Source organism: Anomaloglossus baeobatrachus, chromosome 1 (assembly GCF_048569485.1).
Source record: "Anomaloglossus baeobatrachus isolate aAnoBae1 chromosome 1, aAnoBae1.hap1, whole genome shotgun sequence".
Taxonomy (NCBI): Eukaryota; Metazoa; Chordata; class Amphibia; order Anura; family Aromobatidae; genus Anomaloglossus; species Anomaloglossus baeobatrachus.
In genome coordinates this window covers 800,339,422-800,361,694 of record NC_134353.1, presented here as the reverse complement: position 1 = coordinate 800,361,694, position 22,273 = coordinate 800,339,422, and the positions used below count along the sequence as shown (strand labels likewise).

At 48.5% G+C, this 22,273-nt stretch overlaps 1 protein-coding gene across 1 annotated transcript in view; it reads left to right on the top strand.

Moving 5' to 3' along the window:
• CAMK4 (calcium/calmodulin dependent protein kinase IV) overlaps window positions 1–22,273 on the top strand; it is a 393,072-nt gene that overhangs the window by 269,506 nt on the left and 101,293 nt on the right. Inside the window, exon 6 of the mRNA XM_075341900.1 lies at window positions 9,211–9,301. Within this exon, the coding sequence (XP_075198015.1) occupies window positions 9,211–9,301 (91 nt within the window). The remainder of the gene's footprint in view (window positions 1–9,210; window positions 9,302–22,273) is intronic.

Here is a 22,273-nt window from a genome sequence, read left to right as displayed (position 1 = left end):
CGTGAAAAAGTGAAGAAAGTGCTTTACATGCGTCTGCCGCGGACGCATGTAAAGCACTTTCTTCACTTTTTCACGAGCAAAATAAAAGAAAAAAGATTTTTCAATTTACCATGTCTCCTTGATTCTTATGGGAATTAGTAGTGTGCCGGAGTTATTTCAAATTTACCTTCATGCAGCAGAGCTGGAAGCGACGCTGGACCATCCTGGATTACGCCGGACATGAAGGGCTTTTTCGAGCTTATTAAAGTGGTAAACGAGGATATATATTTGTGTTTTTTATTTCTAATAAAGGATTTTTTCGGGTGTGTGTGTTTATTTACTGTAACTTACAGATTAATCATGGAAGGTATCTCGGGGAGACGCATGACATGATTAATCTAGGATTTAGTGGCAGCTATGGGCTGCCAATAACTCCTTATTACCCCGATTGCCAAAGCACCAGGGCAAATCGGGAAGAGCCGGGTAGAGTCCCAGAACTGTCACATCTAATGTATGCGGCAATTCTGGGCGGCAGCTGGCTGATATTGTTAGGCTGGGGGGCTCCCCATAACGTGGAGCTCCCCATCCTGAGAATACCAGCCTTCAACCGTATGGCTTTATCTGGCTGGTTTTAAAATTGGGGGGGACTGCACGCCATTTTTTAAAATTATTTAATTATTTATTTCACTGCACAGTATAGACACGCCCACCGGCTGCTGTGATTGGGTGCAGTGAGACACCTGTCACTCAACGTGGGGGCGTGTCTCACTGCAACCAATCATAGGCACCGGTGGGCGGGAAAAGCAGGGAATACGAGATTGTTTAATGAGCGGCCAGCTTTTTCAAAATAGTAAAAGCCACCGGAGCAGTGTGAATGCCGTGCAGCGCCGCGCCGGAGATCAGGGATCGGTGAGTATGAGAGAGGGGGTAAGAGGGATAGACTGACATGGACAGAGAGAGAGGGACAGAGATAGTGACCGACTGACAGAGATTAGTGAATGACAGACATTGTGAGGCGCTTCAGAACGCAGCTTTTCAGCTGTGCTCTGAAGCGGACCTTTTTTAAGCTGCGGTGCAGAGCGCACACCTGCGCACATAGCCTCAGACATCAAAATCGTATGAGGGATGTCACACGTTTAAATTGACTAGGTTCGTGCAACAAAACGTTCAATTCTAGACAAAGATACGATGTGTTTGCGATCAACGGTTTTGCGGTCAATCCTGATCGCACGTAGGTGTCACACACAGTTAACTCACAAACGATGCCGGATGTGCGTCACTTACAACTTGACCCCAACGACGGATTGTGAGATATATTGAAGCGTGTAAAGTGGGCTTTAACCTCAGAAATTGTTCAACTGACTGGGTAGCACTTTACAATATAAGCCACTTGATCCTTTTGTGACCCAATGTGCTGTTCCAGCAATGAGAAAGCATGTGTTGAAGCCATGTCAGGAAGTCTACTGTGGCGTGATGATGCACTTCTAGCTTCTCAGTCATATGCTAAATTCCCTACCTAGCAAAAATGTCCCCTGGGTGATTTACTGGTCAGTGGCCATGTACTAGAACAAATGCCCTGTCAATCAACCAAGGGAGAATGCTGCTAAGTAGGAAGTACAGTGAAAGGGTGAGAAGCTAGAAGTGCATTGTCACAGCCCAATGCACTTCCAGATCTTCAAAATGCAATTTCTATCTGCTGGAGCAGTGCTTTGAGAATCAACTGGCTTCAATCTTAAATGTAATCTGTCAGCAGCTTTTTGCTACCTCACCTGGCAACATAATGTAGGCAAGGAGATTCTGAAGCCAACAGTGTATCACTTAGATTACTGACTGAACCCGTTCTGAAACATTGAAAGAATTTAGATTCAGGAACACAGCAGAGGGTCCCGCCCACACCAGGCTCTCAATAGAGATCGTGCATTAACTGTAAGGTGTCAATCACAGCAGGGGGTGTGTTGGACTGCCCTGCACTTGGGTTTCTCTAACGCCCTGGCCTATCAGGTTGTCACAGGGTATTGTGAAATCTGCCCTTCTGCACAGTATCCGCATCCTCCTTGGTTACAGGTTACAGGTGTACCGCGAGTGCAGTGCGATTTTTCTCTCGCCCCATTCACTTGAATGGGTGCGAGAGAAAGAGTCTCGCATTACAATCGCAGTATGCTGCGATTGTTTTCTTGATCCGATTATGGCTGAGAAAATAATCGCTCATGTGCGCTGACACACAGGCTAGAATTGGTCCGAGGGGAATGCGATGTTTTATCGCACTCCACTCGCACTGTTTTTCTCGCTGTGTGGCTTAGGCCTAACACGCCAACTATTCAGCTTAATTAAATACATGACTAAAAGAGTCCGCCAGCACAAGAGCGTCTCATTGTTAGCAACTATCTGCTCTTCTCTATGATGTCTATATGATATGAGCTAGATCCCTAGAACGTCATTTAGACATCATAAGAATTTTTTTCCTATTTCATGCCACATTTTGATTCCACTAAATATTTTGTTTATGTTCTTTTTCCATTTTTTATGTTTATGCAAAATGGTTTTCAATAAAAAAAAATCACCACCCATCTATTGTAAACAAGTCTACATTATTAACACACTTCTTTTCTTTCTAGTTTTCTCATTTTTCATTTCTTTTCTTTTGTTTTTTTTTTTTATTTAAAAATTGCCAGAAAACACAAAGTGGTTGCAATTGTGTAGAATAATCAAAATAAACAAAAATGCTAAATTCCCTTACAATGAAAGGTGGAATCAATGTAGGGGCGACAGCTTTGTTAGCTTTCATTCTGAGTCAAAATATCTGTATGTAATTACTAAAAGGGTCATAACTAGTGATGAGCGAGTACTAAAAAGCTCGGGTGCTCGAGGCTCGGGCCGAGCATCCCAAGATACTCGTGTACTCGGCCCGAGCCCAATGTTATCCTATGGGAGACCCGAGTATTTTTGTGAAATGACCACCGGCAGCATGTAGAAACCCTACAAATGGCACAAAAGTCTCCGAAGAGTGCTCAAATGACATGGCAACAGCATGGGGGAGACCCCTTGAAGCATTTATCACTCAAAAGTCACAGCTGTGAACAATTATGTCCGCGTTTTACGCCATTTTTACGGACTCACTAGAAAACCTTCCAAAATGACACCAAAATGAATTTTCATGGCGGAAATGTTAAGGGCACATACCCAATAGTGAGATAGAGCTAATGTATGTTACTTTTTGAGATCAATACATGAAAGATTTTACGTAAAACATTGTGTGGCACTCCGATGTCCCTGAGAAGAGACGTACATAAAGGCCTCTGAGTCTAATGTGCCCATTTTGAGGAACTGAGTCTTTGTAGTATTTTCCTTTGCCAGGGCAGTCCAAAATTTTGAGGTTCACCAATGACCCTGCATACAGACGTGCATGAGGGCCTGTAAACCTGAAGTGCCCATTGGAAGGAAGTGGGTGTATTATAGTATAGCCCTTAGGCAGGGCAGCCAAAAATTGGGAGGCTCCACGTTGTCCCTGGATAGAGACGTGCATGAGGGCCTGTAAACCTGAAGTGCCCATTGGAAGGAAGTGGGTCTATTGTAGTATAGCCCTTAGGCAGGGCAGCCAAAAATTGGGAGGCTCCACGTTGTCCCTGGATAGAGACGTGCATGAGGGCCTGTAAACCTGAAGTGCCCATTGGAAGGAAGTGGGTCTTTTGTAGTATAGCCCTTTGGCAGGGCAGCCAAAAATTGGGAGGCTCCATGTTGTCCCTGGATAGAGACGTGCATGAGGGCCTGTAAACCTGAAGTGCCCATTGGAAGGAAGTGGGTGTATTATAGTATAGCCCTTAGGCAGGGCAGCCAAAAATTGGGAGGCTCCACGTTGTCCCTGGATAGAGACGTGCATGAGGGCCTGTAAACCTGAAGTGCCCATTGGAAGGAAGTGGGTCTTTTCTAGTATAGCCCTTTGGCAGGGCAGCCAAAAATTGGGAGGCTCCACGTTGTCCCTGCATAGAGACGTGCATGAGGGCCTCAAAACATTGTTCCCATTGCAAAGGAGCGGGTCTCCTGTCGTTGTAATGTCCATTCTGCAAAGAATGGGCGAAAAAATTTACCACTGGGGGTATACCTGAAACAAAGGCCTAACTCTTGTAACGGTCATCATGGTGGCGCATGAGGAGAAGGAGGAGCAGTCCAGCGATTATCCAAAGTCCAGAAGTGTGTACCCATGGGTGACTGGAGGTACATGGCAAATTCCCGTTACAAACTTTAAATTCCGCTCTCATTTGCTGGTGGTGTGGTGAAGTCTGGCCCAATCCAACCCTTGTTCATCTTGATCAGAGTCAGCCTATCAGCATTTTTAGTTGACAGGCGGGTGCGTTTATCTGTAATGATTCCACCTGCGGCACTAAAAACACGCTCTGACAAAACGCTAGCGGCAGGGCAGGCCAGGACTTCCAAGGCGTAGAGAGCCAATTCATGCCACGTGTCCACCTTGGATACCCAATAATTGTAAGGCACAGAGGAATGTTGGAGTACAGTTGTTCGATCTGCAAGGTACTCCTTGAGCATCTGGGCAAACTTAGGATTTCTTGTGGCACTACCCCGCACCTCAGGGGCTGTGGTACGTGAGGGGCTGAGAAAACTGTCCCACATCTTAAAGACTGTTCCCCTACCTCTGGCGGATTGGACTTGTGCCTCTCTCGGCTGTACGCCTTGGTTGTCCACTGATTCCTGACCTATGCCGCTAGCGTTTTGTGAGGGGAATGCTTTGCCTACTTCCGTGACTATGGCCTTCCGGAACTGCTGCATTTTGGTTGACCTCTCCGCCTCGGGAATAAGAGACATAAAGTTCTCCTTGTAGCGTGGGTCTAACAGTGTTACCAACCAGTAATGATTGTCGGCCAAGATGTTCTTAACGCGAGGGTCACGAGTCAGGCAGCTTACCATAAAGTCAGCCATGTGCGTCAGACTCTTAACAGCCAGGACTTCAGTAGCCTGACCAACACGTTGACTGAACATGCTGTCCTCCTCCTCCTCCTCCTCCTCCTCATCTACCCTGTCCTCTGGCCAGCCACGCTGAACCGAGGATATGACTGGTGTGCATGTCATATCCTCAATTTGGCCGGAGATTTGCTCCATGTCTTCATCCTCCTCCTCGTCATAGTCCTCCACTGCACGTTGTGATGAGACGAGGCTGGGCTGTGTGTTATCACCCACACCCACTACTGTTTCTTGCTGCAACTCATCGCGCTCCGCCTGCAATGCATCATGTTTGGTTTTGAGCAGAGACCGTTTTAGAAGGCAGAGTAGTGGTATGGTGACGCTAATAATGGCGTCATCACCACTCACCATCTTGGTGGAGTCCTCAAAGTTTTGGAGGATGGAACATAGGTCGGACATCCATCTCCACTCCTCAGGTGTTATGTGTGGAGTTTGACCCATTTCCCGACGGCTTAGGTGATGCAGGTACTCAACAACTGCCCTCTTCTGCTCACATATCCTGACCAACATGTGCAGAGTTGAATTCCAACGCGTGGGGACATCACACACCAGTCTGTGAGCCGGAAGATGCAAACTGCGCTGAAAGCCGGCAAGGCCGGCTGAAGCAGTAGGTGACTTTCGAAAATGTGCAGACAGGCGGCGAACTTTTACCAGCAGATCAGACAGCTCTGGGTATGACTTTAGAAACCGCTGAACCACGAGGTTGAGCACATGGGCCACGCATGGAACATGTGTCAGCTGGCCTCGCCTCAAAGCCGCCACCAGGTTCCGGCCATTGTCACACACGACCTTTCCTGGCTTTAGGTTCAGAGGTGTGAGCCAGTGATCTGCCTGCTGTTTCAGAGCTGTCCACAGCTCTTCTGCATTGTGGGGTTTGTCACCTATGCAGATTAGCTTCAGCACAGCCTGTTGCCGCTTCGCCGAGGCAGTGCTGCAGTGCTTCCAGCTTGGGACTGGTGTGGAGGGTACAGTGGATGAGGATGCGCAGGAGGAGGAGGAGGCTGAAGAGCATGACATTCCGGAGATGTAGAGTGTGGGTGAAACACTGACTGAGGTAGGGCCTGCAAACCTTGGTGTGGGAAGGACGTGTTCCGTCCCTCGCTCAGACTGGGTCCCAGCTTCCACAATATTAACCCAGTGTGCCGTCAACGAGATGTAGCGGCCTTGCCCACAAGCACTTGTCCACGTGTCTGTGGTTAGGTGGACTTTGGGTGAAACAGCGTTGTTCAGGGCACGTGTGATGTTTTGTGACACGTGGTTATGCAACGCGGGGACGGCACACCGGGAGAAATAGTGGCGGCTGGGGACCGAGTAACGTGGGACAGCTGCCGCCATCAGGTCGCGGAATGCTTCTGTCTCCACCAGCCTAAAAGGCAACATTTCCAGTGCAAGCAGTCGCGAAATGTTAGCATTTAGAACTGTGGCATGTGGGGTGTTGGCAGTGTATTTGCGCCTGCGTTCAAAGGTTTGCTGAATGGATAACTGAACGCTGCGCTGGGACAAGGACGTGCTTGATGATGGTGTTATTTCTGCGTAGGCAACTGCAGGTGCAGGACCGGAGGAGGCTTGTTCGCAGGCAGCATGGACAGGGGATTGGCTCGCATGCACAACCAGCGAAGACGTAGCAGTGACATTAGCAAGCACTGCTCCTCGACTCTGTTGTACTTCCCACAAAGTCGGGTGCTTGGCTGACATGTGCCTGATCATGCTGGTGGTGGTCAGGCTGCTAGTTTTGGTACCCCTGCTGATGCTGGCATGGCAGGTGTTGCAAATGGCCTTTTTAGAATCATCTGGATCCAACTTAAAAAACTGCCAGACTCGGGAAGACCTAACATTTGTACAGGCACCTTGTGTCGTGTTGTTGTTCCGGGGAACGGTTGCCTGACTTCTGCCTGGAGCCACCACCCTGCTTCTTACTGCCTGTTGGGATGCTACGCCTCCCTCCCCCTGTGCACTGCTGTCCTCGCTCTGCATATCCTCCTGCCAGGTTGGGTCAGTTACTGGATCATCCACCACGTCGTCTTCCTCTTCCGCACCCTGCTCCTCCTCCTGACTTCCTGACAATTGTGTCTCATCATCGTCCACCCCTTGTTGAGACACGTTGCCAACTTCGTGAGAACGTGGCTGCTCAAATATTTGGCCATCTGTACATACGATCTCCTCATGACCCACTTCAACATGAGCTGGCGAGAGGCCAGAATGTGCGAATGGAAACGTGAACAGCTCTTCCGAGTGTCCAAGTGTGGGATCATTAATGTCCGAGGACGTGTACTCAGCCTTGTGGTAGGAAGGAGGATCAGGTTCTGAAATGTGCGGTGCAGTATCACGGCTACTGACACTTGACCGTGTGGAAGATAGAGTGTTTGTGGTGGTGCCAATCTGACTGGAAGCATTATCCGCTATCCAACTAACAACCTGTTGACACTGGTCTTGTTTCAAGAGCGGTGTACTGCTGCGGTCCCCAAGAATTTGGGACAGGACGTGCGAGCGACTAGATGTGGCCCTTTGTTGTGGCAAAATTAGAGCTTGCCCACGACCTCGGCCTCTGCCTGCACCACCATCACGTCCACTTCCTTGTTCCTTGCCAACGCCCTTGCGCATTTTGCAATGCTGTGCTGACGTGTATTCACTAGACTTGGGCGTTATATCAAAGTTTGTGCAAATCGTGCACCTGTACGCTGCCACCGACAGGCACACACGTGCGGTTTTTAAATGCAAGCACGGACGCACTAAGAACCTAACACAGGTTTTAGGAGCAAAAATTAAGAACTCTGACACTATCAGCCACTGCTGACTGACGTGTATTATACACTACACTTGTGCGTTATATAATAGTTTGGTAAAAACGCACACAAGTGCACCTGTACGCTGCCACCGACAGGCACACACGGGCGGTTTTTAAATGCAAGCACGGACGCACTAAGAACCTAACACAGGTTTTAGGAGCAAAAATTAAGAACTCTGACACTATCAGCCACTGCTGACTGACGTGTATTATACACTACACTTGTGCGTTATATAATAGTTTGGTAAAAACGCACACAAGTGCACCTGTACGCTGCCACCGACAGGCACACACGTGCGGTTTTTAAATGCAAGCACGGACGCACTAAGAACCTAACACAGGTTTTAGGAGCAAAAATTAAGAACTCTGACACTATCAGCCACTGCTGACTGACGTGTATTATACACTACACTTGTGCGTTATATAATAGTTTGGTAAAAACGCACACAAGTGCACCTGTACGCTGCCACCGACAGGCACACACGTGCGGTTTTTAAATGCAAGCACGGACGCACTAAGAACCTAACACAGGTTTTAGGAGCAAAAATTAAGAACTCTGACACTATCAGCCACTGCTGACTGACGTGTATTATACACTACACTTGTGCGTTATATAATAGTTTGGTAAAAACGCACACAAGTGCACCTGTACGCTGCCACCGACAGGCACACACGTGCGGTTTTTAAATGCAAGCACGGACGCACTAAGAACCTAACAGGTTTTAGGAGCGACAATTGCTGAGAAGTCTGACACTATCAGGACTGTTTTAGACTGTGTACACCAGCCCCAGATATGATGAAGGCTGGTATACGGTCACCACTAGGAATGGCTATATACCCTGCCTGCCTGCCTGTATACTGCTACAATAGTCCTGACAAGGACTCTTTTGGTCACTAGCCTGTATTCCAACCTGGCTATACCCTGCCTGTATACAGCAACAATAGTCCTGAGAAGGACTCTGCTACTGTACTCCGACCTGGCTATACCCTGCCTGCCTGTATACAACTAGAATAGTCCTGAGAAGGACTTTTGGTCACACTGTTTGCAGCCCTGCTACGGAAATAGCTATAAAGGGCCGCAAACCTTTCCCTGAAGCAGCGACCCTCTCCCTGCACTGACTGTCTGGATAGCTGTGAGCAGAGCACAGCGCGCCCGCCGGTATAAAGGCTCGGTCACGCTGTGCAGGCCGGCCAATCACTGCAATTCCACAACTAACAGGGCTGTGGCATTGCAGTGGTCTGCCAGCCAATCCCTGCATGAGGGCTGGCTCTCAAAAGAGCGCCAACATGCAGGGATGAAGACCACGAGTACAGCACGAGTATCGCGAGATTACTCGGTCCCCGCCGAGTAGACCGAGTACAGTGATACTCGTGCGAGTACCGAGTAGTAACAAGCATGCTCGCTCATCACTAGTCATAACATTTGTTTGATAGGAGATCAGATTAACTTGATGTTTTGCTTGTTCCCACAGTATTTACATGAAAATGGAATTGTTCACCGAGATCTCAAGCCTGAAAATTTGCTTTATGCCACACCAGCTCCAGATGCTCTATTGAAAATTGGTAAGCATGTCCAAAAACCTCCAGAGATTATCATGTTTTTTGCCGATTTTAATATACTGCATGCTTCCCCCATATTCACAAACATCTAGTACAGCTGATCAATTAAAGGGGTTGTCCGCTACTGTGACAACCCCTTCTCATTCCCCTTGTTTGCCCCCATAAAAATAAAAGCCTGTACTCACCTCTGGTGTGGCCGCGGTTCCAGCAGTGTCTGAAGCCGCGTTCCTGGGACCTATGTGACATTGTTATGGCACCCGGGCCTCGTGACCAATCAGCCATGGCTTCCTTCTCCCCGCCTTTGGACGTTTGAGCAGGAAGTCAGCACAGCGTCCACACTCTGATCAAATGTCCAAAGGCCGCCGGGCGCTGAATGGTCGCGGGGCCCGCTTGCCATAACAATGTTACATTATCCCCAGGAATGTGGCTTCAGACATCACTGACACCATGGCAGCACCGAAGGTGAGTATAGACTTTTATTTTCACGGGTGCAAATAAGGGGAATGAGAAGGGGTTGTGCAAGTAGTGGATATCCCCTTTAAGGTTACTTGGTTATTTTTAGTGCTGAGTGAGCACTAACATGCTCGGGTACTTGGTACTTGTAATGAGCAGGTGGATGCTTGGATTCGTGCGACTCGAGTACCTAAGTATAATGAAAATCAATGGGGAACTCAAACATTTTTCTGGAAGATTTTCTGCTTGAAGTCTCCATTGACTTCCATTATTCTCGGTAAATGAGTTTGAGTACCAGCACCGGACCATGGTAGTGCCCGCTCATCATTACTGGTATCTGTCATATATTCTGATACCCAACATTTCCCATTTGTTTGGCTTTAGTGTAGTTTTTCAGTATTTTAAAATCAGGAAAGACAAGAGGTGTATGGCCGTTGGATCGCATAGTCTATTTTTGGTAGAAAAGAAAAGAAGAAAGAAGCCTTTAGGATATGTTCACACATAGCAGACTTTTTTTTGCAACAAATCTGTCATGTGTGAATACATCTTCATTCATTCATATGGAGTATGCCTGATAGTTACTAGGGACTAATTTATTCTTGCTACAAGTTTAAAATTGTGATGATTTCTTTACATCTAGAGTCACATTACAGATTATATTTAGATTACTGATACACAGAAAAACACCAATAATGTTTTGCAAAACCAATCAATTTATAGATCCTACAAGAAGAAATTCCACTCTTAAATGATGATAAAATCTATTTTTTAATAAATCATTTAAAAACAACAACAAAATAAACGAAGATCACAATAAGTCAGACAAGTATCATAGTAGATAATAGAAATTAACTATACCAGTCATTGGGTTCCCGCACCCCTGTTTAAGTTCAAAAACTGTTTTCATTGTAATTATAAATAAATACTTAATTCTAAAAAAAAATGTAAAAATACTTCTGTTAGAAAAATCCCTACTTTTCTCTCTACTTTATCTTCCTATCTGGGTTTTTATCTTACTTCTAATGAATTGACCATTTTAATTTATAAGTGGAATCTGTAAAATCTGTATTCAGTGAATAAAGATTTTCACATTACTGAGATAGGAGATAGCAGTTAAGGCTTATTGTCACAATGACTTTGGGATAGTGGGTAACCGGGGCTCCTAAGCTGTCCCTCAAGCTAGGGTTGCCCTATGCTATCCCTATTCTCAGGGATACTCCTGATGGTGGAGAGGCCTGAGTCTACTTCCTGGCCCTGCTCCTGACCAGCTCTGATCTAAATCCACCTCCCCTGCTCTCAGGAATGGATAAGACAGGAGTGTGTTGAAACCACAGAAAAAGACAGACAAGGCTCTGCCACACAGCACACACACACAGCATAGGACACTAAAAGATTCAGGAGGAAAACAAGAGCAAGAAGGAAATACAAAACAACAGGGTACACTAAGCAAAAAGCACCACTAAACACAACTTTTACTAGAGAGACTCTGGGACCCCACACCTCACAGACCAACACAAAATAAACTATAGCTGGAATGGGTAGAAGGATTCCCACAGTATAAATAGAAGAGGAGCAGATGTGATAGGTCTCCCCACAACATGTGATTAAAGGAGCAAGCAGGCTAGCAGGTGTCTGTCTGTGTTGATCCCAATCACCAGGGAACCCATCGGACAAAGTGTCAGAATCAGCAATCTGAATAGAGTCCAATGCTGCCATGACAGTCAGCAAAGTTTGTGCAAAACTTTGTGTGATACTTATAAGCGTCCACAGAGGGGGGTATAGCACATATGGCCCCTGCGCGTATAACACATATAGTCCCTGTGCGTATAGCACATATAGTCAATGCACGTGTAGAACATATGGTCCCTAGATATTCCGCTGTCTCAGGGAACGTGCTTCCAATGGTGATATGTTGCACATGTGGTGGACTTACCCCAAGAACTCAAGTTTCTAGTCTCGCGTATATAAATTAGCTTGAAATGTTTTCTGTTCCCCCGTGATTAGAGAACCCCGGGAAGCTCTGTTGCTCCAGAAATAATCCACACTCACCCACCCTTAGTACAATCTCCTCACATTCTTCTTCTTTACAGCAATACAGAAAATAGCTTATGCTTGGAAGTAAGACACATACCCTACCTGGAACTTCTATTCTGAATAGCTAACATTATGACTAATGAACAACTCACTAGTGTCTTAAATGACAGGCTAAATTCTTCAGGATCTGGGTAGATAACACATGCACATCTGCATATACCAAACACCAGTCTTTTTTGGGGGTTAATCATATATAATATCCTAATTAATTAATCCTCATTAATTGATGATCCTTACCTTTCTATTGTCTCTGTGCCCCCACTTTTCTCCATCCCCTCACCCTCCCTTTTATCTTTTTGCACAGTCTGTCTTGTTTACATTTTATGTTCATTACTATATGATCTGTAACCACATTGTGGTGATATATATATTTTTTTGTTTATTGTTTAAACATAAAATTCAATAAGTATATTTGAAAGAAAAATTAAAACAATGGTTACTTTTATAGCAGGATAATAATTGGAAAATGTATTAACACTGCGTTAACTAAAACAAATACTTTGTTGATTGTAAGTAAAACAGGGCATCAAATTATAAATTAAACAGTAGCCAGGATGTCAGCTGGTCACATAACTACATATTGTATTTTTTGCTTTATAAGACGCACCTGATTATAAGACGCACCCCTAAATTTGGTGAAGGAAAAGAGATTTTTTTTTTAATGTTAAATGGGTCCGTCTTATAATGCCAGTATCCGTCTGACAAATCATATAGGGTATATGTCCCTCATAGCCCTCCCATCCTAAAATTAGCCCCCTTAATCTGGATATGGCCCCCTTATATTGAATATAGCCCCCTTGTGCTGGCACACATCCCTCAGTGATGCCACATGTCCCCCAGTGATGCCACATGTCCCCCATTGATGGCACACCTCCCCTATTGATGGCACACATCTCCTATTTATGGCACACGTCCCCTATTGCTGGCACACGTCCCCTATTCATGGCACATGTCCCCCTGTGCTGGCACACGTCCCCTATTGTTGGCACACGTCCCCTATAGCTGGAACATGTCCCCTACAGCTGGTACAGGTCTCTTATAGATGACACACATCCCCCTATGCTGCCCAAGGCCCCCTATAGATGGCACATGTCCCCCTGTGCTGCCCATGGCCCCCTATGGATGGCACACGTACTCCTGTGCTGCCCATGGCCCCCTATAGATGGCACATGTCCCCCTGTGCTGCCCATGGCCCCCTATGGATGGCACACATCCCCCTGTGTTTGATATGGCCCCCATGCTGCTGCCCATAGTAAAATAAAAAACTCTTTACTTACCTTTTCCAGTGCAGTCCTCCCGGTGTCTCCCTCTGTGCTGCTGAGCTCCTCCACTTCCTGCTTCTCGGTGCCAGTCATGTGATTGGCACAGCAGTGTGACATCATCTCTGCATCCCTGATCACAGTGGCAGCAGGGAGACCGGGGAGACACCGGAAGATCAGCACTGGAGGAAGTCAGTAAAGCTTTTTTATTTTAGGATGGGCAGCAGCATGGGGGCCATATCTAACACAGAGGTGGGGGCATGTGCCATGAAAGGGGGGCACAGGCACATATAATAAGCGCCGCTCCCCCAGCGGTTTCAGCACCACGGTGATGGACAGCAGCAGTGCATATCATATGAGCGGGAGCAGAAGATCTCCCGCTGCCTCCTGCAGCCTCCACCAGCCTGCCTCAGCCCCCAGCACCGCTCTAGAGCTGCCCCCCACCTCCCCTGGGCCTTGCAGTTTATAATCTGTATATTCGGATTATAAGACACACCCCCTACTTTCCCCCAAAATTTGGGGGAACAAAAGTGCGTCTTATAATGCGAAAAATACGGTAATTGTGTAGCTACTTGACTGGTTGACACATTCCTTTAAGGCTGTGTTCACAGAAAAAAATTGTTTTGTTATAGTTTTTCAAAATCATCGTGGTTCTATATGATTGCCAAATAAAAATGCAATGGTTGTCCACTCCACTGGTGGCCATTACCTATGGACAGGGGTGGCCATGGTGGCAGGGGAAAGTTAATGAATGGTATTACGTTTGTCCTTTCCCCGCACTGTGCCAAAAGTGGTTTATACAGAAGTGGCAAAGTTAGTAGGAATGCAATAAAACATTTAATGTTTGGCAATAAATGGTTTCATTCTAAACAGGAATGTTAATGACTGCTCACTTTGTTAATTGGCAATAAATTTAATAGCCTAAGCTGAGAAACATCTTTTACAGGAACAGAATTTCCCGGTAATCGTACATCTGGAAGAAGTTTTTTTAAATGTAATGTTACAAAAAGTGTTTAAAGCAATAGTAAATATGATAAACCGAAGGAAAGAACAGGTCTATTATTTCTCATCTACTTCAAAGATATACTATTTATATGTCTCAATATTTTCTCCTTGTCTGTATTATATTCCTCAGAGATATTTACAGGCTCATTATAAAGCTAATTATAAAAGTTGTTAAGGTGTAAACATAGATATTAAGAAAGGACATCTTACGTTCTGAACCAACCCTTTAAAGGAAATCTGTCACCAGGTTTTTGCCACCTAATCTGAGAGCTACATAATGTAGAGGCAGAGACCCTAATTCCAGTGGTTTGTCACTTACTGGGCTGCTTAGTGTAGTTTTGATAAAATCACTGTTTAATCAGCAGTAGATTATCATTAGCGGACTACTTGGCAACCAGATAGTCAGGCATATTCATGAGCTCTGTATAACTGCAATATCTGCAGCAGAGAAAACATTGATTTTATCAAAATGACAGCAAACAGCTCAATAAGTAACACGTCACTGAAATCAGGGTCTCTGTCTCTACATTATGCTGCTCTCAGATGATGTTACGTCCCCACCAGAGTCCGCTCCTGTGACGTCTGTTTCGATCACCAGGCAGCGCCGTGTTCCCGCTGTGGATAGTGCAGGTGATGGGAAAGTAGTCGGTGCCAGTGACTTTGGTGGGCGCAGGCTCCATTCATCCACTAAGCTGGGTTTCCCTGGGACCTGCAGTACCACTGGCTGACTGTAGGAAGCGTGTGTCTTCCAGCTAGAGTTAGCACCATTCAGCTACACCCAATGGGAAGACACCACATCCTTCTAATTCCCCCTCCTGTCTGCTGGTCACTGTCAGAGATAGTTCTGAATTCCTGATTTCCATTCTGTTTTGTATAGGGATTCCTGTATTCTGACCTCTGCCTATTCTCTGACTACCCTTCTGCCTGCCGTTCTTGTACCTCGCTACCCAATCTGGATTTGACCTCTGCCTGGTTTCCTGATCACATCCTTGTCTGCCTGATTTTGTCCCTGTTGTGCATTTCCTAGTTTTACCCTGCCTGACTATTACTCTCATCGGACTGCAGCCTACCACATGTAGTGATTTCTGGGGCCCTGTGTAATCCCAAATCCCTGTATAGGGGTTAAAGGGTTTCAGGATTCTCAGGCTCCTGTTTGTCAGTGGCTTTCCTCTAGCCCAGACCTGGGCAAGGGGCAGCCTGTGGGCCACATCCGGCCCGCCTACTGTCTGTTACTGGCCCGCCCATTAGATCAGAGTTGGAGACGTGGTGCCGCTTCTCCTTCAAAGGACACACGCACCGTACTGACGACATCAAGGCGCTTGTGTCACAGAGAAAGGTGCCGGGTAGGGAACAGAGGACAGATTCCTGCGTTCCGTTGCTACACTATGCGGGGCTTCAGGATCGGTCCTCTGTTCCCTGCCCGGCACCTTTCTCTGTGACACACGCACGTCCTGATGTTGGCAGTACAGCGCGTGTGTGTCATTTGAAAAGTTCCCGCTCAGCAAGAGAAGCGGCACCAGCCGGTGCCTGTACAGAGAGACCCAGCGGCGGGGGCAGGGGCCGTACAAGAACAACAGCATCGGCGCAACCAGGGCCCGTACCAGGGAAGAAGCAATGGCGGGGGACCCGTACGGAGGTGCCTGAGGAGGGAGAGGTGAGTGGTCACTAATAACCTGAGGGGGGGTCAATTGCAGGGGTAACTGGTGTAATATTTGGGTGTAGTGATATAGTATATGGGAATGTAATGATGTAGTTTTTCAGGTGCAGTATATAGTGATGTAATATATTACAGGTGCAGTATATAGTGATGTAATATATTACAGGTGCAATATATAGTGATGTAATGTATTACAGGGACAGTATATAGTGCTGTAGTGTATTACAGGTGCAGTATATAGTGATGTCATGTATTACAGGTGCATTATATAGTGATGTAATGTATTACAGGTGCAGTATATAGTGATGTAATATATTACAGGTGCAGTATATAGTGATGTAATATATTACAGGTGCAATATATAGTGATGTAATGTATTACAGGGACAGTATATAGTGCTGTAGTGTATTACAGGTGCAGTATATAGTGATGTCATGTATTACAGGTGCATTATATAGTGATGTAATGTATTACAGGTGCAGTATATAGTGATGTAATGTATTACAGGTGCAGTATATAGTGATGTAATATATTACAGGTGCAGTATATAGTGATGTAATGTATTACAGGGACAGTATATAGTGCTGTAGTGTATTACAGGTGCAGTATATAGTGATGTAATGTATTACATGTGCAGTATATAGTGATGTAATGTATTACAGGTGCAGTATATAGTGATGTAATGTATTACAGGGACAGTATATAGTGATGTAATGTATTACAGATGCAGTATATAGTGCTGTACTGTATTACAGATGCAGTATATAGTGCTGTAGTGTATTACAGGTGCAGTATATAGTGCTGTAGTGTATTACAGGTGCAGTATATAGTGCTGTAATGTATTACAGGTGCAGTATATAGTGATGTAATGTATTACATGTGCAGTATATAGTGATGTAATGTATTACAGGTGCAGTATATGGTAATGTAATGTATTAGAGGTGCAGTATACAGTGATGCAATATATTACAGGTACAGTATATAGTGATGTAATATATTACAGGTACAGTATATAGTGATGTAATATATTACAGGTGCAGTATATAGTAATGTAATGTATTAGAGGTGCAGTATATAGTGCTGTAGTGTATTACAGGTGCAGTATATAGTGATGTAATGTATTACAGGTGCAGTATATAGTAATGTAATGTATTAGAGGTGCAGTATACAGTGATGCAATATATTACAGGTGCAGTATATAGTGATGTAATATATTACAGGTGCAGTATATAGTAATGTAATGTATTAGAGGTGCAGTATATAGTGCTGTAGTGTATTACAGGTGCAGTATATAGTGATGTAATGTATTACAGGTGCAGTATATAGTAATGTAAAGAAAGCCATGGAACCCATAGGGTGGAGGGGCGACATGACTAGAGGGAAGGGAAGGAGTGATGGGGTTAATGGAAACAGGAATGGTTTGTTTATAAGGCAGAATAGAGGGATTGGTGGGTAGGAGGAGTTCCCTGGAGGAAGAGGTGGGACAGTTGAGGGGTGTAAGTAAAGGACTTTGACTTACCCCCTCTCTCTTGACTTCCGGATATGGAACGATCTGACTGGAGAGGTTCCTATAAGGTGTCAGGACGTCACCTTCTATTTCTCCATGGAGGAGTGGGAGTATTTAGAAGGACACAAAGATCTGTACAAGGACGTCATAATGGAGGTTCCCCAGCCCCTCACATCACCAGACTTCCGGATATGGAACGATCCGGACGTGCGACAGGATGGCTGCTACCCGGGACCAGCGAATTCATCATGGCAGTGCACGGGCCCCTGGCAGCGCGGTCCCACGCCTTGGCTGCTGGGGGTTAACCTGTTGGCACTTTCCCCTCGCTCCCCTGTCAGCTGCGGGCGGCGTCCCCCCTCCCTCATATCTCAGGTACTTGCCGTGTGCGGGGGGAGCGAGGAGGAGATGTGAGAGCCCCTTCGGGGACCCTCCGCGGTAGGACGTGGGCAGGGCAGTACTCAGCTGCTGCTCCGGCCGCGGGAGGAATCTCCGTCCGGGCCGCGGCAGCCGGGAGGGGGGCGTGGCTTGTCTGCGGCCTATTTCCGGTCCGAGCCGCGGCCTGGATTGCTGGATGCGGCGGCTCCCGGACGGGGAGAGTGCCCGGCGGTGACAGAGGCCAGCTTTACCCCTCGCGGACGGTGGGGGGGGCCGCGGAGCTGCAGCCAGTGGTGGGTCCGGCACCAGGGCAGGCGGGCCTGGGGCGACGGGTGCCCAGGAGGCGTCGGTGAGTGGGGGTGACGGCAGGGGCCCTGCGGTTTCTGCTTGGTCACCCAGATCAGGTTGCAGCTCCCGGCCGCGGCGGTCTCCCCCAGGAGGGGGAGGGCCCAGCGGACAGAGGCTTTCATGGGGCCCAGGAGGGCTGGATGCGGCGGCTCCTGGCCAGGAGAGCGCCCGGCGAGGACGGAGGCCAGCGTTACCCCCCTTCCCCCGTGGGTGGAGGGGGGGTGGCCGGGGGGCTGCAGCCAGCAAGGGGTCCGGCACCAGGGCAGGCGAGCCTGGTGCGACGGATGCCCGGGAGGCGTCGGTACGTGGGGGTGACGGCGGGGACCCTGCGGTCCCCGCCTGGTCACCCAGAGCAGGCGTGCAGCTCCCGGCAGCGGCGGTCTCCCCCAGGGGGGCGAGGACCCGGCGGACGGATGCCTTCTGGGCCCAGGTGGGCAGGAGGCTGGCGGCTCTGGATGGGAGTCTGCTGGCAGCAGGTCGGGCCACAGGTACCCCCTGTCCTTGCAGGCAGCAGGGGGGGTCGGGCCAGAAGATGAGGCCCGCGGTGGCAGCCCGTGGGTCAGGATGGTTTCCGGGGTTGTCGCCGCGGGACAGAAGATGGAGCTTGGAGGATGGTGCCCACGCGGCGTACCAGGAGGACGGCCGTGGTGGTGGCAGCGCTTCGGCGGCGTCTGCATTACATGAGCCAGAGGCGGTCGGCTCCAGCGAGGAGGAGGAGGAAGCAGCGACGGAAGAATCAGACGTCTGGATGGCGTGACTTTTATTCCGGGATACGCCGGGTCGCGGTCGGGTGAGACGGCCGTGGATTCGGCAGGGTTGGGGCGCAGTTGGTGGGGGGGGCGGCTGCGGACACGGCAGCGCCAAGTGGGTTTGTGTTTTGACAAGGTATGGGGTTTACTGCAGTGGTGTATACGGTTGTGGAGAGTGCGCATGCACCGCCGGCGGCATGGACGGGAACGGTGGGTAATAGGCGCAGGTGCGGCAGGCAGAGTGAGGGCGCATGAGGCGGCAGGGGAGCATTTTCGGGCAGAGGCGGCAAGGGCTGTGACAGAGTGAGTGGTGAGGAGCGAAGAGGGGGATGAGGTGGTGCATTGGGCTGACAGTGGTCAAGTGTGAGAGTTATGGGTGCTTCAAAGGCCCGCTGGGGGGGGGCTCACTTGCTGGAGGATGTGAGGGATAAGATTTGAATGGGGGAACGTGTAGCAATAGTTTCGCTGCTCCCCCTGGAACAGTTTCACCTGGATTAGGTTAAGCCAAGTGATTCCAGGAAGGATAAGTAGAGGGAGGGGAGCGCCGGTGGAGGCTCACCCCTCGTACATTTGCAACGTGGCTGCGGGCATTTGCGTTTTTGGCAAGGGTATCGGGGGAAGGAATTGGGTAATTGGTTCGGCATGGTTCGGTTATATGGATCCATTTGGGGTGGCTTGTTTAGGTCATATGGCGGTTTAGTCTGGCTTCAGTACGCCGTGTAATTTCAGCAAGGGAAGGTGTTGCGTGCCAGTATGCGGTAGGAGCATACGGGCACATCCTTATGGCTGCAGTGGATGGCGGCTCCTAGTCAGCCCCCCCCCTTTTGGGGGGTAGTTGGCTGTTCGGGGCGTGGAACCCCGGCGACACGGTCGATGAGGGTTTTTTGGGGGGAATAGAATGATGGGTGGTGCAGATTTGGCGCGGACGGTTGTCTTAAGCATACGTGTTGGGTTGTGGTAAGGAACATAGTAATTCTGCGTCTTTCTATTTATATTGGTGGATCTTTGCCTCCTTATTGGAAGTTTGTGCTGGGCGAGGGGACACCTGGTGGTTGTCAGTGGAAAGAGGGGTCAGGACGTGGCTTTGGGCAGGATGGGTGGGCCATTCGGGGCCCTCCTTGTCATGATTGGGTTTCTCTGTTGGTGGGTAGTGCCGGAAATGAGCTGTATATAGATGTATATATTTCGGCTTGTTCAAAACGTATCTTATCTGGAGGAGTCATCGGTGTATGCCTGCTTGGCTCCAGAATTGTCGGCGGTTTATTATGTGTCGTTGGACAGAGGGTGGGATTTGGTAAAGGCGGTGAGCCGTGGAGCATTGATGGCAAAGGTGGATTTGGAGGCGGCATTTAGGTTGTTACTGGTCCACCCTGCTAGCTAGCAGTTCTGGTGCTGCGGTGGGGAGGGGAGTTATTATTATGCTGATCGGTGGGGGCTAATGGGTTTTGTCCCATTTTATGTTCCGTTGGGGGCGGTTATTTCTTTGTGGAGTGGTTTGTGCGTGGTGTGTCCCAGCTTACACCTCTTATTCATTATAGGTTCATTCTCTTTACATCGGGTTGGCGGGTTGATGATTCGTTGAGGTTGTTTGTTTCATTGCAGATGGTGGTGGATACTCTTTTGGGCCTGTTGGCGCAGGCGAAGACTGAGGGTCCAACGCCAGTGATACAGTTTGTGGGGGATAAAGTTTGATGTTATGGTCAGAGAGGTAGGATTCGTGGGTAATGGTGTGGTCCTATGGGCTGCGATAGAGGCAGTTAGGTCAGCTAAGACGGTGCGGTTTCAGGCGGTGCAGTCTTTGCAGGGGCGGTCGAACCACGGGTGCAGAGTTACGCCGCTGGGGGGCGTGTCTGCTGGACGGCTGGCGATGGCTGCGCCAAGGGTGCAGCCATCGGATCATTTGTGTGTGGTCACGAAGGAGATCAATGACGATCTGATGGTGTAGGAGGTTTTTTCTTACGGCGATTTAGTGGCCGCGGATTGTGGCTGGGTAAGGTAGTGCCTGATGGAACGTAGCTGCGGTACTCGGATGCAGCGGGTCCAGTTGGTTTTCTGGTTGGGCATTGTGGGGTAGCGCTTCCAATCGGTGGTAGTAGTCGGGTTGGGGAGGTTGGCAGTTTTTCCAAGAGGAAGGTGTGCTGTCATTCTGACTATCAGTTGGTGGAGAATTCGATTAATAGTTGGTTTGCTAATCCTGGGGCCAAGGGTGGCGTACTTGCGACAGTTGGTTTCGCAATTGTATGCGTTTAAAAAAGAAAAAAAAAAAAAAAAAAATGGTATGCGTGGCGCAACCAGTACTGGGGTTCGCCAAGGGAATAGCAGCTGCTTTGTTTCCTTCCAGTTCTGCAGGTCTCGGGAGTTGAGGCCGCGTAACAGACGAGGTGGGCACGGTGTGTCCTGAGGGCTTGTGGAGTCTGGTGTGGCTGTGTTGGGGAGCGGCTCGGTGCCCAGTGACTGAGGTTATTTGGGGCTGATATCCAGAAGTGTGGGTGGCGCGGATAACGTTGTTTGGGACAATGTGTGAGGAAGGCCTGGTGGAGTATTTGGTGGGGGTGTTGGCAGTGGTGATTAACGGTTTTCAGGCTGCTAGGCCGGCGTCAGCAGTGGAGCAGAGGGTGGCGGCTGTGGCTGTCTTGTTGAGGATTAGATGTGGAGAGATGTTTTCGCAGGATCTTAGTGCGCGGCAGGCCTTGAAGGGTTTGGTCGTAAGGGTGTGAGGCAGCGGGATACAAGGGTTCGTCTCCGTTGTTTTGTGGAAGCGTTTGGTGAGTGATTTGTGGTGGCTATGTTCATCTGAGCACGAGCAGGTTTTGTTTCCCTTGTCCAAAACGGTTTGTGTTAGCCTTTTGGGAGGCTTTGAGATTGTGGGGTTGGTCAGCCCATCTACGGTTAGGAGCGGAGGTTGGATGTTGGAGGATGTGTCCGAGGTGGTGCAGTGGGTTGAGCGCCGGCTTTGTCGCTCACCGAATCAGATTAGGCGGGTGGTGAAGGTTGGTGTTGTTATACGCGGTCCCGGGTGCGGAATTTATGTTGTGAGGACGCCCAGGATCATTATTGTGTCGCGTTTGTTAAGGTACCATTTTGTGGCAGCGCTGCAGACTGGATTGCAGGTGGCGGGGGTGGGCGCCCGGAATACTACGGGTCGTCTTCCTTCTGGATTGGGCTTCCACGGAGGCCCCTCGGTGGGCTCAGAAAAGGGGTGGTGAGAAGTATTGGGAGGTGGGAGTCCTCTTGTTTCGGTGTTACGTTGGCCTCAGTTGTTATCGGGTTAAGGCCAATGGGGGCGTTTGAGTCTTTTGGGAGTGGAATGGGTTGGCGTAACAGGTTGGGGTTATCTGTGGGTTTATAACCTCTGGGTTTTGTGGTGAGGGTGTGCCTCATTTGGATATTTGGGCATTCGTTGGTTCTCGGGGCCTCGACGGTCTGAGGCTCGCCCAAATTTTGCCAGTGGGGTCTGGACGGGTCGATGGTACTGGTCCAGTGAGTGGGAGGCAGCGATTAGGTATCTCGAGAAGTTATTTATGAATG